This window comes from Rhinoraja longicauda, chromosome 5, assembly GCF_053455715.1.
Source record: "Rhinoraja longicauda isolate Sanriku21f chromosome 5, sRhiLon1.1, whole genome shotgun sequence".
NCBI lineage: Eukaryota > Metazoa > Chordata > Chondrichthyes > Rajiformes > Arhynchobatidae > Rhinoraja > Rhinoraja longicauda.
Window position 1 is genome coordinate 55,647,393 of NC_135957.1, and position 15,793 is coordinate 55,663,185.

The following is a 15,793-nucleotide window of genomic DNA, read 5'->3' on the forward strand; positions in this document are numbered from 1 at the left end:
TGTCAGACTGTTTGTTCACTATCAGTTTTCTCCAAATCTATACTGACAACCTACACTACAACTTCATTGTGTACAGCATCTGTCTTTATTTTGGAACATATGCACTGAATTAAGCTCATTCTACATCTGGTAGTTTAAGATGAATCAGACAGTACACAGTTTGTGTACTGTCTGGTCCGATCCCTCTGTACCTATGTCCATGATACATCACATGCACTCAGTCTGCTCAATAACCCGTTTTCCATGCCCCCACTCCCTCATCTTTACTATGGATGTCCAGTCACTTTACACCTCCATCCCCCACCAGGAGAGTCTTAAAGCCCCCTGTTTCTTCCTCGACAGCAGAACCAGCCAATTTCCATCTGCCAATACTCTCCTCAGCCTAGCAGAGCAGGTCCTTACCATCAACAACTTCTTCTTTGACTCCTCCCACTTCCTCCAAATCCAAGGCGTAGCTATGGGCACTCGCATGGGACCTAGCTACGCCTGCCTCGTTGTAGGGTACGTCGAACAATCCCTGTTCCAGGCGTACACTGGCCCTATCCCCCCAAACTCTGCCTCTGCTACATTGACGACTGCATTGGTGCTACCTCTTGTACCCATGCAGAACTCACTGACCTCATCAATTTCACCACTAATTTCCATCCTGCTCTTAAATATACTTGGACCATCTCCGACATCTCCCTACAGTTTCTGGATCTCACCATCTCCATCACAGGAGACAGACTAGTGACTGACATCTACTATAAACCCACTGACTCCCATAGCTATCTTGACTACACTTCTTCTCACCCTGTTTCCTGTAAAAACTCTATCCCCTACTCCCAATTCCTCCGTTTATGCCGCATCTGCACCCAGGATGAGGTGTTCCATACTAGAGCATCGGAGATGTCCTTATTCTTTAGGAAATGTGGTTTCCCCACTTCCACTATAGATGAGGCTCTCACTAGGGTCTCCTCAATATCCCGCAGCTCCGCTCGTGCTCCCCCTCCCCCTATTTGTAACAAGGATAGAGTCCCCCTTGTCCTCACCTTCCGCCCCATCAGCCGTCGCATACAACAAATTATCCTCCAACATTTCCACCACCTCCAACGGGATCCTGAGATGCTGCCTGGCCCGCTGAGTTACTCCATTTTGTGTGTACCTATTGATTTAAACCAGGATCTGCAGTTATTTTCCCCTACACAGTTTGGTGCCCTATTTGACCTTCAGTCGAATTTAAACTTGTTCTTTGTATCTTTATGTGCATTTACAATGTTATCCTTTGTATCCCTGCCTTATTGTGTTGTGAGTTGGATCTTATTTCATATGTTGAACTTGTAAGACTGGAAATTGCTGGGAAGTTTTAGTTGTTCCACACTGAAGTACGTTTGCCAACACTGTTTTTGCGTGTGCGTGTATGTGCATATATACACACACACTGAACTTTTTCCTCTCGTTTATTATATTGTTTACAGTGTACTATGTTTATATATTCTGTCGTGCTGCTGAAAGAATTTCATTATTCTATCTGGGACATATGACAATAAAACACTCTTGACTCTCTTGACTCCTGAAGTACTCAAGCACCAGTTGTTCGTAGTTGAACCAGTTAAATAATTGGATGTAATGTGGGAAACATTTACTTTAAAATTGTATATGTTTAAATCTCTTCTACCTATATATAAGTTCATCTTTTTTTAAATTTGGCTATGTTCATAAATAAACAATTATTTTATCACCCTTAAAATTATTTCAGTGCCATTTCAAGAAGCTTTCTTTTTCTGCTTGACCATAGTAGTGGTTTAAAATACTCATCCTAAATTCCTGTAGGCAACAGTTTAAAGTCAAGAACACCAGAATCCTGATTACAAATAGCAAGTAATTAATCTTCAAATAATAAAAGGTTAGCAGTATAAAGTTTAGGCACATTTTGCAGATCAGTAATGAGCACTGTCAGTTAGAGTCATAGAGTCCAACAGCGTGGAAACAGGCCCTTCGGCCCAACGTTCACACCGGCCAAGATGTTCTATTTACACGAGTCCCACCTGCCTGCATTTGGCCCATCTATGTACTAAAACTCTCGTTTATTTGTTTGTTCCTGAACTACAGCCAAAACGGTACACAATAGCACGACAATTTTAGGCCTACCTTACTCACTGTTGTCCCTTTGGTGCTAATGGAAGAAGTTTCACTGAAATCGGTGTTATATTTTTTAAGTTATTCACATTTTAAAGTTTAAATCTATCTCCTGGGGGGGGGGGAGGGAGGGGGGAGGAGGGAGGGGAGGAGGGAGGAGAGAGGGGGGACTGGGGACTGGGAGGGAGAGGGGTGGGGGGACTGGGGCAGATGGGAGGGGGGACTGGAGGGGAGGGGGGAGTGGCGGGGAGTGGGAGAGGAGAGGCTGCTGCACCAATGCAGGAGAGATTTGGGCCCAACGGATCCACTTGGTCTAGTATCCCTCTAAACCAGTCATATTCCATGTACCCATCTAAATGTTTCTTAAACGTTGCAATAGTACCCACCTCAACTATCGCCTCTGGCAGCTTGTTCCATACAACCCCCACCCTTTGTCTGAAAAAGTTACCCCACAGGTTCCTATTAAATCTTTCTCCCCTCACCTTAAACCTATTTAGGAATTAAGGAGCCATCAAAAATATTTAATTTTTAAAAGCAAAAGTGAAGAAAAGTAAGTTACAAAAATTCTAAAATTCTTTCAAACATATTTTCATATTAAACAAATTAACTGGGGTTTAAAATAAATCCAAAGAAAATATTAGAAGGTTATGTTAATATTATTGACCTAACTGAAAGTCAAAAATTATACAAGACTTTCTCAGCTTTTTCTCTTCCTTTCAAATCAAATGAAGAAGGCCAACTGCACCAACCTGCACCAAACATTTTTTCTTGTGAGAACTTGAAATGTAAATTGTTGCATTTAGCCCAAGTTCCCTTTTCTCTGCTGAATTCCATGGGGGGGGGGGGGGGGGGGGTGAAACTCCAGATCAAGTTGTAGAAAATTTACATACTTTTCCCTTAATTTGGCAGGTCAGCAAATGTGAAAAGTTTGGATATGGAGTAATGGTTACACAGGTAGCTGCAACAGCACCTGGCATTGTGGCACTGCAAAGTTCAGGTAAACATTGATAAGTGAAAGTTTACCAAATCTGGTGTAAAATTACTTAACTGGAAGAAGTATCCTTGAATATTTCAGTGGTGTATGTGATGATGTAATTTCCCATGCAATGCTAAACAAACTCATCAGGATGGCAGGTCCCGTCCTGGTGGCGGAGTTGGATTCATGGGAGGTGGTCTTGGCAGGGAGGATGCTCCTCAAACTGTGGAACATCCTGGACAATACAGCTCACCCTCTCCATGACACAACCTGAGGAATACCTTCAGCAACAGACTGGTTTCACCAAGATGCCGGACAAAATGCCACAGGAGAACCGTCTTCCCTGTGGCTATCAAACTTTACAACTCCTCCCCCTTCTGCCGTGGGGTAGACTGAGACTGACTCCCCCCCTTAATCTTTGCACATCCCCCATCGTCACTTTAAATTCATGTTTCATGTATTTTGTGTTTTTTATTGCTATTGGCAGATCAATTTACCTCCTGGGATAAATAAAGTTCTATCATATCGTAACATATCGCAATGCTCCTTTTGCAGCATTACATTGACCTTGGGAGTGCTTGGGAGTAAGACATGTAAGTCTTGGGAGTGCTTATGATAGAGCATTCTCAGGACAATATGTTTTTTATTCTGCAGCATTGACCTGGGATGCATAGAGGTAAGCAAAGTACTTAACCAAATGCCTGTCCATCTCTTTTTCTGCTTTCTGTCCTCTATTCATGCGAAGGTATTATTCTTAACCACATCAGCACTATCTTTATGTGGATAGATTAAAGAAGCAAAGACAATTTGCAGCGTAGTAAAGGAAGAGAAGTGACATAGGCAATCAAAATCATGAAGGGTTTGCATAAAATGAAGAAAGTATTTAAATTGTCTAAAAGAATTATGATAATAAATATCATGTCCAAGTTGATTGTCAATAGAACCAGAGGTGATATTAGGATATAACCAATGCAAGTTAGGATTTAGAATGTGCATTCTAATAGAATATTGAATGCCAATTAAATAAAATCCTTCAAATTTGGATTAATCTTAGCACGAGAACATTTGCACCATTCTCAAGTGAAATGGCAATGATGATGTTGATTGAGTGGAAGATAGTCTTTGGCTGCAAAGGGAAATCGAAGTATTGGTGAAATAGGGTAAAACAAAATGGAGACAAATGTGCTGTGAAGCATTTTGGGAATATTAATGAGAATAGGGCATATATCATGAGTGGTAGGGAGAAATGGGGAACTGAGGGAACTTGGATTACGTCCACAGATACTTGAGAGTGGCAATACAGTATCATAATGCAGTTAGGAAGGCATGTGGTATACTATTCAGACCTCAGCTGGAGTATTGTTTGCAGTTTTTTTTTGTGTGCACAGAGTCATCGTGCCAGAGGGAGGTTTCGCTGGTAGGGTGCAGGGGAGATTCACCATGATGTGATCTGGGGCAGAGCAGTTCTGGTATGAAGAGAGACTGGAGAAACCAGGCCTGTTCACCTTGGAGCAGAAGAAGTTAAGAGAGGCATGATTGAGTTCTGAAGAAGCGTCTCGACCCGAAACGTCACCCATTCCTTCTCTCCCGAGATGCTGCCTGACCTGCTGAGTTACTCCAGCTTTTTGTGAATAAATCTATAATATAAAAAGGTGTATCTAGGGTAGACTGTAGGAATCTTTCACCCCATTTCGTAGGTAGATCCAACTAGGGATTTAGGATAAAGGGGAAAGATTTAGAGGTGGAGTGAGGGGACCTTCTTTATCCAGAGAGTTGTAAATTCCTGGAATACCCTGCCTGAGAGAGTGGTTGAAGCTAGATGTCGATAGCAAATAAGAACTACCAAGTTGAGCACTTAAATTGCTTTGGCATGGAAGGCAATAAACCTTCCACGAAGGCTGGAAGGTGAGATTAATACGGAAGGGTGCCCCTTTGTTCAGCATGGACAATTTGGGACAAATGAACTGTATCGCTGCTGCATAATTCTGTGACTCTATGATCGATTACACTTCAAACTATGTTTCTCTAATTTGTAGTGTGCAACTTGTGTGACAGCACATTAATAGGAATAATATTTCATTTAACTGGTTATAACTGAGCTGCTGCTACTCTTCACTTAGTGGTAGGAAGTAGTGTGGTGGTGGGTTGTATTTCAGACTGGAGGCCTGTGACTAGTGGTGTGCTTCAGCGATTGGTGTTAGTACAAGTTGCTATTTATTATTTATATCAACGATTAGGATGACAATATACATGATTAATAAGCTTGCAGATGACACAAACACGAATGATCCCAGGAATTTATACCATTTAGAACTGAGATGAGGAAAAACTTTTTCAGTCAGAGAGTTGTGAATCTGTGGAATTCTCTGCCTCAGAAGGCAGTGGAGGCCAATTCTCTGAATGCATTCAAGAGAGAGCTAGATAGAGCTCTTAAGGATAGCGGAGTCAGGGGGTATGGGGAGAAGGCAGGAACGAGGTACTGATTGAGAATGATCAGACATGATCACATTGAATGGCGGTGCTGGCTCAAAGGGCCGAATAGCCTCCTCCTGCACCTATTGTCTATTGTCTATTGAATGAGTAGGTTAACCTATGATGAGCATTTGTCAGCACTGGGCCTGTACTCACTGGAGTTTAGAAGAATTATGGGGGACCTCATTGAAACATACAGAATAGTGAAAGGCTTGGATAGAGTGGATGTGGAGGGGGTGTTTCCACTTGTGGGAGAGTCTAAGACTAGAGGTCATAACCTCAGAATTAAAGGACGTTCTTTTAGGAAGGAGGTGAGGAAAAATGTCTTTAGTCAGAGGGTAGTGGATTTGTGGAATTCTTTGCCACAGAAGGCTGTGGAGGCCAAGACTGGATATTTTTAAGGCAGAGATAGATGGATTCTTGTTTAGTACAGGTGTCAGAGGTTATGGGGAGAAGGCAGGAGAATGGGGCTAGGAGGGAGAGATAGATCAGCCATGATTGAATGTCGGAGTAGACTTGATGGGCCGATTCTACTCCGATCACATGGCCCTATGACCTAAAATTGGTGGTTTTGTCGACAGTGAAGATGGTAATCAAGAATTACAGTGGGATCTTCATCAGCTCGGTAAGTGGTCCCCACAGAGGCTGATGGTTATATGGAACGAGCTGCCTGAGGAAGCAGTTGAGGAAAGTACAATAACAACATTTAAAAGACATTTGGACAGGTACAGGGATAGGAAAGGTACAGAGAGATAAGGACCAGGTGCAGGCAGGTGAAGCTTCAATGGGGCATTTTGCTCAACATGGATGAGTTGGGCTGATAGGTCTGCTTCCGTGCTGTACAACTCTAGCTCGCTTCTGCATTCAAATAATCTATTGTTTATATCTTTTATATTCATCCTCTATAAATGCCTTTCAAATTACATTAAGATCTCTCTGACTGGGTAGCTAGTGTGCTCTGTAAGGTAGATTTATAGCTTGGTTCCAGTGGGAGTGTTGTGCCATATTACAAAGGTGCCTTATGTGAATAAAATGAACCTCCTTTTTCATAATAGCCTGTGTTGATGTCAATCAATGATCACAAATTTTCACTGCATTCCCACTCAAATATTCCCATATCATTTGTATCTTTATCTATTTCCACAAAACAAATTGCAAGACTAATGAAGAAAATGCAAGTTTTTGGTACTATTTCAGTAATTTACTGTAAATACTAGGATTATTACTTCATACTTGAAGGAAATTTAGGAAAGATTTTTAGAATGAATGTCAGTGGGATAAATACTCTTTCTTCTGATTACAGTATTGGTGACAAGTATTCATTGTTAGAAATGCCACTGAATGAGTCAGAAGCTCAGTCCTACAAGTCTCATAGATTTATTTTTAAAGCCTCTGATTCTCTTCACAGTTGGCTTACTTTTGAGCTGCCTCAAGCCATTATTGTCTCAATTACTCATACTCACCTTCTGTTCTGATATCTATGCTTTGCTGTCCTGCTTCCCTTCTATGTCAGCCTTCATCTTAGCTTTGACAGCACTTCTCAGCTTCAAATGCTATCATATAACAAAACGAAATCCAGCAGAATGATCTTTGAGTCTGCCTGTTTTGCAGGGTAGATGGGAAAGGCACAAAAGAAAAATGCTATTGTTGAGGGCTGGTTGGGATATAAATAATATTTCATGGTTAATGATATCTGGATCAAATATTTGGATGGTCTGATTAGTACATTTGGATGGTCTGATGACACCAAAATAATTGGAATTGTGGATAGTGTGAAAGGTTGTCAATGGAGGTGGCTGGATGAAGACACATCCTGTAGTAACTCAGGGAGTTAACTGTTTTAAAGAATAAAACTGTTAAAGACATCAGCCAAACCATAGGCTTACCAAAATCAACTGTTTGGAACATCATTTAGAAGAAAGAGAGCACTGGTGAGCTTACTAATCGCAAAGGGACTGGCAGGCCAAGGGAGACCTCCACAGCTGATGACAGAAGAATTCTCTCTATAATAAAGAAAAATCCCCAAACACCTGTCCAACAGATCAGAAACACTCTTCAGGAGTCAGGTGTGGATTTGTCAATGATCACTGTCTGCAGAAGACTTCATGAACAGAAATACAGAGGCAACACTGCAAGATGCAAACCACTGGTTAGCTGCAAAAATAGGATGGCCAGGCTACAGTTTGCCAAGAAGTACTTAAAAAAGCAACCACAGTTCTGGAAATAGGTCTTGTGGACAGATGAGACGAAGATTAACATACATCAGAGTGATGGCAAGAGCAAAGTATGGAGGAGAGAAGGAACTGCCCAAGATCCAAAGCATACCACCTCATTTGTGAAACACGGTGGTGGGGGTGTTATGGCCTGGGCACGTATGGCTGCTGAAGGAACTGGCTCCCTTATCATAATTGATGATACAACTGCTGATGGTAGTAGCATAATGAATTCTGAAGTGTATAGATACATCCTATCTGCTCAAGTTCAAACAAATGCCTCATCTCATGGGCCAGCGGTTTATTCTACAGCAAGACAATGTTCCCAAACATACTGTTAAAGCAACAAAGGAGTTTTTCAAAGCGAAAAAGTGTTCAATTCTTGAGTGGCCAGGTCAATCTCCTGATCTGAACCCAATTGAGCATGCCTTTTATATGCTGAAGAGAAATCTGAAGGGGACTAGCCCCCAAAACAAGCATAAGCTAAAGTTGGCTGCAAGACAGGCCTGACAGAGCATCATCAGAGAAGATACCCAGCCACTGGTGATGTCCATGAATCACAGACTTCAAGCAGTCATTGCATGCAAAGGATATGCAACAAAATACTAAATATGACTACTTTCATTTACATGACATTGCTGTGTCCCAAACATTATGCCCTGAAACTACATGCCCTGAAATGGGGTGACTATGTATAAACACAGCTGTAATTTCTACATGGTGAAACTAAAATGTATAAAAATGGTCTTTATTAAAATCTGACAATGTGCACTTTAATCACATATGATTTTTTTTCAATTACAAATCTCAAATTGTGGAGTACAGAGGCAAATAAATAAATGATGGGTTTTTGTCCCAAACATTATGGAGAGCACTGTAAATGAACCTTCAAGTCTTGTACCTATTGATGGTGTTTGATTTAAACGGCTTTGAAAATTGTATGCTCTGGTTATTAGGAAAACTAGATTTAGTCATAGACTGCATGAATATACAAAGTATTATGTAATATGTGAAAAGCTTTAGTCCAGTTGATAATGGTGTCAAAATGGCGGCGCTGCCCTAGCAGCTGCGGCTTACCTGCGGTCCGTTTGTCTCTGTGTTTTGTTGTTTTTTTTGTCTTAATTGTAGTTGTGATGTCGTGTTTTTGTGTTTGTGTACTATGTGTGTATGTGGGGGGGAGGGGGGAACTGTAAAATTGTAATATGTGTCCCTTCCGAACGGAGACCCGACCTTTGTTTTCTGGGTGGTGTCTCTGTTCCTGCTGCGGCCTAACATCGGCCCAACTCCTGGAGCTGGCGGCCTCCAGGGCTCCGGTTCGCAGAGCCCGCGGACCGGGCTCACCATCAGCGGAGCCGGCCGTCCATAGGCTCGGGCCGCGTGGATGCCGACATCGGGAGCTCCGGCAGCGGCAGCGTGTTCGCCCGCCCCGTATCGCGGGGCTTGGGTCAGCCCGCCGCGGACATTTCACCGTCCGGCGCGGCCTGAAAAAGGCCGCGGGATTTTTCTCTGCTTGACGGGGGCTTCAATGTCGGGAGCCACGACCGCCCAGACGTGCAGCAACAGCGGCAGCGACAGCGTGTTCGCCCGCCCCGGATCGTGGGGCTTGGGTCGGCCCGCTGCGGACCTTCCACCGGCCGGCGCGGCCTGGAACGTGGCAACGACACCAGCCTGACCGCGGGAGAAGACGGCAGGGGAAGGGAAAATACATTCTGGCCTTCCATCACAGTGAGGAGGGGACTGGAGGAGACTCACTGTGATGGATGTTTCTGTTTCTTTTTTTGTGCGTTGGGTGGGGTTGTGTAATTTGTTTGTTTTATTGCTTTTATTATTGGACTGTGGGTGACTAAATTTCGTCCAAAAGGATGACAAATAAAGATATCTTGAATCTTGAATAATCCATTTGAGATAGAATATCTGATTAATCAACATGGTTAACAGTAGCTCTCAGGTTTTTGACATACAGTATTATTTTTAAACACACTTTCACGTTTGAATAGTGTAATCTATTTTTGTTTTCAGGATTTATCAAAGCTCTTGTAATGGAGCTATGGTCTGTTTTGGAGTGTGGAAGAGATGACGCTAGAATGATCAATCCTAAACCAACTCCAGTGGAGGCCATAGACCGAAGCTGTCAGAAGGTAAATGAGAAATTTGGAAATGAATCCTTGGATTTTAACCAACCAATGGCATTGTGCCAAGGGGAAAAATACTTACCATTTCCTGCAAATTGTCTGAGGCGAGATAAAGTGTGGTAAGATGTACCTAGAAATAGTGAACAGCAACAGATGTAGACTGGGTGAGTAGCTAAGCGACAAAGCAGATAAATGTCAAGGATTTGGTAATCTCAATCCTATTGTTTTGAATGTTGTGGTAATGGAGATGGTGGAAACACTGATGTAATCTAAAACTACATGTATCCTCGGATGGTTCTCCACAGCTTAGAATGTAGCGACATGAGAGGAAAATAGAAAGAGACTACAGAGCAGCGGTAGAGATAATGCGTCTGTCTGTCTGTCTGTCTGTCTGTCTGTCTGTCTGTCTGTCTGTCTGTCTGTCTGTCTGTCTGGCTGTCTGTCTGTCTGTCTGTCTGTCTGTCTGTCTGTTCTTTTCGCCAAAACGGTAAACCGTAGCGCCACAATTTTTGCACCACCATAATTACCACTCTCGCCATAAGTGCCTATAACATTTTAATTTAAATTGGTCGTGTATTTTTTAAGTTAGAGAGGTTTTAAAGTTAAAACATTTCATTTCTAACCGATTTATTGAAGGTCTTCAGCGTGTGACATCACAATGGGACTCGTGCGACTGAGAGATGAGCTCGTGCCCCCCCACCCCCGTACAATTCATGCAGATATATATATAACATGTGGAACTGCAGCCAAAACGGTGAACCATAGCGCCACAATTTTAGCGCCACCTTAATCACCACTGTCCTAGCGACTGTTTATAACAAGTTATATTTAAATTGGTCGTATATTTTTTAATATATAGACATTTTAAAGTTTAAAACTCTCATTTCTAAACACATTTTTTTAAAGTGCTGTGCGTACGACGTCACCAGACGGCACGCACGGCCTCTCCTCACTCGCACAAACAAGATGGACGCCGTTAGCGGAGCCGCCCGCACGCAATCAGGGGCTCTCCTCTCCACTCCCCTCACTCTCCACACTCTCCCACACCCGGGGGACACTCCCGAGCAGGAGGGAGATGGTCAGACTGATGGTCCTCATCCTTCCCTTCCGTCCGTTCAACCCACGCCACGTCGTTCTCGAGTCTCCCCTCCCGCCCGGGCCCAGCACCCCGCACTGTTACCGCTCACAGGCCGCAGCGGGCAGCTTCTTCTCCTCCTTCAGCGGCCGCTTCCACCGAAGGTGGCGTCGCGGCTTCAGAAAGATGGCGGCCTCCTCACGCTCCGCCATCTGGTGCACGCCTCCCGCCGCGCCGCTCTCCTCTCGCTTCTCTCCCCTCCCCACTCTCCCAGACCCGTCGCCGCCCACCTCGAGTAGTCCCACCTCCATTGCCCGACTCGAGTAGTCCCACCTCTGCTGCCCGACTAGAGTAGTCCCACCTACGCTGCCCGACTCGAGTAGTCCCACCTACGCTGTCCGACTCAAGAATTCCCACCTCAGCTGCCCAACTCGAGTAGTCCCACCTCCACTGCCCGACTCGAGTAGTCCGGTACTCCCTCCTCCATGCACGCTCGGTAAGTACCTTTCGCCGCCAACGGCTCCACGGAGGGGAGTGGACGTTGGGGCCGAGTGGGTGGAGGGAAGGGTTGGGGTAGGAGGGGGGTGAGGGTGGGGGGAGGAGAGAGTGGGGGAGGAGAGAGAGTGGGGGTGGGGTGCGGAGAGAGTGGGGGGGAGGGTGGGAGCGAGATTGGGACTGAGGAGGGGGACTGGGGGGAGGGGGGTGGTGGGGGGGAGAGAGAGTGGGGGTGGCGGGGGGTGGGTGAGGAGGGGTGGAGGAGAAGGGGGGTGAAGAGAGGGGGGTGGAGAGAGGGGGGTGAGGAGAGTGAGAGTGGGGCTGGGGAGGAGAGAATGTGGGGGGGAGGAGAGAGTGGGGAAAGGGGGGTGGGGGAGAGTGAGAGTGGGGCTGGGGAGGAGAGAATGGGGGGTGGGGGGAGGAGAGAGTGGGGGAAGGGGGGGTGGTGGGGAATGGGGTGGGGAGAGTGCGAGTGGGGGGAGAGTGGGACGGGAGGAGGGTGGGGTAGGGAGGAGGGAAGAGTGGGGGTGGGGGTGGGTGGAGGAGAGAGTGGGGGAAAGGGGGGTGGTGGGGAATGGGGTGGGGAGAGTGGGACTGGGGAGGAGGGTGGGGTGGGGAGGGGGGAAGAGTGGGGGTAGGGAGGAGGAGGGGTGGGGGAAGGGGACAGCAGGGTTGGGGGAGGGGGGGTGGTGGTGGGGGGATGAGAGAGGGGGTGGGGGGAAAGGGGGGCAGTGGGGGTCAGGGAAGATGGGAGGGTGGGGGAAAGGGGGGCAGTGGGGGTCAGGGAAGATGGGAGAGTGGGGGGTAGGGAGGGGGGGATAAGGGGATTGAGTAGGGGATTGAGGGTGCTACACCAATACAGGAGAGGCTTTGGGTCCTCGGTCACACCCTCGCCCCTTCCCTGTACCGCCTTTAATTGCGCTCCCCCTCCCCTGGAGGAGCACGGCACCACAGTGAAGGAGAAAGAAGATGGCCGCTGACATTGAGATTCATTTAATTTTTTTAAGAGACAATTTATTTTAAAGAAAAAACGCGATTTCCCCAGGTTACAATGGAAACCCTACGAGGAACGGGCCCAACTTGGTCTAATAAATTATTTTAAAAAGGAACTGACACACAGAAAATAAAAATCGGGTCAGCATGGGTTTATATTGGCAAATCTGTTTGAGTCTTTTGATTTGTAATTAAACTTGGATTCAGGAAGAACCACTTTTTGAAGACCTTTAAGATGCAAAAAATATTGTTGAACAAAATGAGAGCACACGAATCTCAGGATAATGTATTGATGTGGATTAAGGATTGTTAAAAAGGCAGAAAACAGATCATTTTTGGTTTAGAGGCTATGATTCTGGGACACAATAGGAATCTGTACAGGGCCACAGCTTCTTCCAAAGTATAATATTTCCAAGTTTTACTGATGATGCAAAACTGTGCAGCAGTGCAAGTTGTGAAGATGATTTCAGGGGTCTAGAACCTGGTTAAATCAATGGTAGGAAAATGGAAAGAATAAAATGTGAGATAATTCACTTTGGCATAAAAATAGATAACTGGTGAAAATTTGAAAGGTATCATATTTCAAAGGGATCTCAATATCCTTGCACACCAATCATTGAGAGTTGGAACCAAGAGTCAAGGTTTCAAAATAAAGAGTCAGCCATTCAGAACTGCGCTGAAAAGAAATGTCCTCATTTAGATGATAGGGAATCTGAAATTTCTTACCCTAGAGTCTGAGAATTCACAGAATTTATCCAATGCAGAGATGAATACATTTTAGAATATTAAGAAAATCGAGGGATACGGGGTGAGTGGTGGAAAGTGGTGCAGCGGTGAAAGATAAAGCATGTTCATACAAAGTGGTAGAGTAGGTTCAAGAGGCCAGATGATATACTTCTGCTTATTTTTCTTGTGCTTTTATGTGCCATCTGGTTGCATTAGCATCTTTGGCACTAGTTTTTTTTATTGCCCGCTAGCGATTCAGTTGTCTCTCAAACGAGCAATTATAGATCATGGAGATTTTCTGCTATATGAATTAAATTGAAGTGATTATTTAATGAAAAACCTGTATCCTGATAAATGTTTTAGTTTATACATCTGTTATGAATTTGAACCTCGGTGCCTAACATAACTTGAAAACTAAACAATCCTGATGAAGAATAGTTTATGAGCTCAAAAGATGTGAACTCGTTGCAATTTTCTGCATTGTTAAATCTCACCTTCTTGTAGATTTTTTTTTGGTTTGTTGTTTTATTATGGTAGTTATGGTAATAGAGGCAATCTAACAAAAATGCAATCATAAAATTAGTTTATTTTCATTTTTACTTCTAAACTGTTTTGCTTGCTGTAGAATATACCCGTGTGGTCAATGCTTAACAGAAGATGAATAAGAAAAATATATATTTAAAGCAGATAAAGATGTATCTCTGTTTTAACATCTGATATTATATATCTATTTATATTAAACTATAATAATTTTGTAAAATTTAAAGATTTTTAACTTGTAGCAAAGAAATTCTAAATTATTAGAACCTAATTTTAATTTTCCATTAAGGACTAGTTTCATGATTGCATTTTTGTTAAATGAAGGCAAATCTGCCTGGCATGGAAATCATAGATTTATGATCTTGTCATGTATGTTTTCCCACCCATTTATTTCCCTATTTCCAAAGACGTACAGGTATGTAGGTTAATTGGCTGGGTAAATGTAAAAAAAATTGTCCCTAGTGGGTGTAGGATAGTGTTAATGTACGGGGATCGCTGGGCGGCACGGACTTGGAGGGCCGAAAAGGCCTGTTTCCGGCTGTATATATATGATATGATATGATGATAAAAGTCGACATCAGAAGGGTGGATTCTGAAAATATTCTTTTTAATATTGTATTGCCCTTCTTGACTACTGAAAGTCCAAAAATGTATTAATCGGATCACAGTGCAAAATCCTATGACATAATCTGATTTTGAAAAGCTATTTTTAACCTCTTGATGGATTTAATGAACCTTGAAATATTTCTGCATTATTCTAGTTTCCGTATGAATTTGTAATCTTTTAAAGTACTGAAAGTTTCCAATTACAGTTATTTATTTTTACTACAGTTCGATGAGAAGTAATTCGTGAGGAGTAATTAAAGCATTGAGTGGAAAGGAATGGTTAACTTATTGGGTTAAACCCTATGTCAGGGTATCTGGTTGAGGCTCGTGTGAATGATGCCACTCAGGTGGCTTTTGGGGGAAAAAAGGGATACGATAATGAGGAAAACAAATTAATTGACACATTTTTGAACATGATTTCTGCTCAAGGCTGCACAGTTATTAATTCAGATAATGTTAGACGTTTTGTGTATATTTAATTGACATAACGTAAATTTTACTTACATATTTGAGCAAAGTTCTATTTTGCACAAAAAACACCACAAGCAAAAGCTGGCTAGAACAAATTTTATTCACAGATCCTTTGGTACAACTGTGAGGCAATTGAAATGTTCAGGACAATACAGTGGTACAGAGGTAGAGTTTCTGCCTTACAGTGTCAGAAACTCGGGTTCGATCCTGACCACGGTTGCTGTGTGTATGGAGTTTGTATGTTCTCCCTGTGACTGCATGGGTTTTCTCTGGGTGCTCTGGTTTCCTCCCACATCTGCGGGTTTGTAGGTTAATTGGCTTATGTAGATTGTCATAGAGTGCAGGATAGAACTAGTGTATGGGTTATCATTGGTCAGTGAGGACCTGGTGGGCCGAAGGAACTGTCTCCACATGTGTTGCGGAGGCAGATTTGTAGTTATTTAAATATATTAATAGTCCATGAACAATAATCAATACATCATACTTCCATCAACGGAAGGCTCGAGGCCCCTGACCATGGGAGAACAAAGAAGGGAAGAGATTTAACTATTTTTGCGCCTTCCAACACAATGAGGAATGTGAAGGAGTCACTCTGGTGGATGTTTATGTTATCTTCTATGTTACTAAGATTTTCTTTAGCTTTTATGGATATTGACAGGTCTTCTTTATTTTAAGTCATTTTTAGCTCTGGTGAATCTGCTTTCTTCTTACCAAGCTGTCTACGAACTTATTGGTAATCTGCCATTACCAAACAAGGCAGTATACTCCTTACGTGAAATGCCTAGCTCAGTTGTTGTAAGTGGAACTCTTTTTATTCCTGAAAGTACTTTATTGTTAATATATTGTTACAATTTGTTCTGTATAAACTTTTTAAAGATAAATTTATAATATATCTGTCTGATATATGATTGTTTGAAAATCCAGATGTTACAGCATCTCACTTCTTTTAATCACACTGGGGCCCTGTTTCCCATGA

General features: G+C 43.3%; 1 protein-coding gene across 3 annotated transcripts in view; it reads left to right on the top strand.

The window, feature by feature from the left end:
* tbc1d32 (TBC1 domain family, member 32) overlaps window positions 1–15,793 on the top strand; it is a 120,023-nt gene that overhangs the window by 46,865 nt on the left and 57,365 nt on the right. For 2 of the 3 annotated variants that reach the window (XM_078400176.1, XM_078400177.1), the window contains exons 20-22: window positions 3,028–3,115; window positions 9,799–9,917; window positions 15,493–15,612. In XM_078400176.1, the coding sequence (XP_078256302.1) occupies window positions 3,028–3,115; window positions 9,799–9,917; window positions 15,493–15,612 (327 nt within the window). The remainder of the gene's footprint in view (window positions 1–3,027; window positions 3,116–9,798; window positions 9,918–15,492; window positions 15,613–15,793) is intronic. The other variant, XM_078400178.1, reaches the window with a different exon arrangement.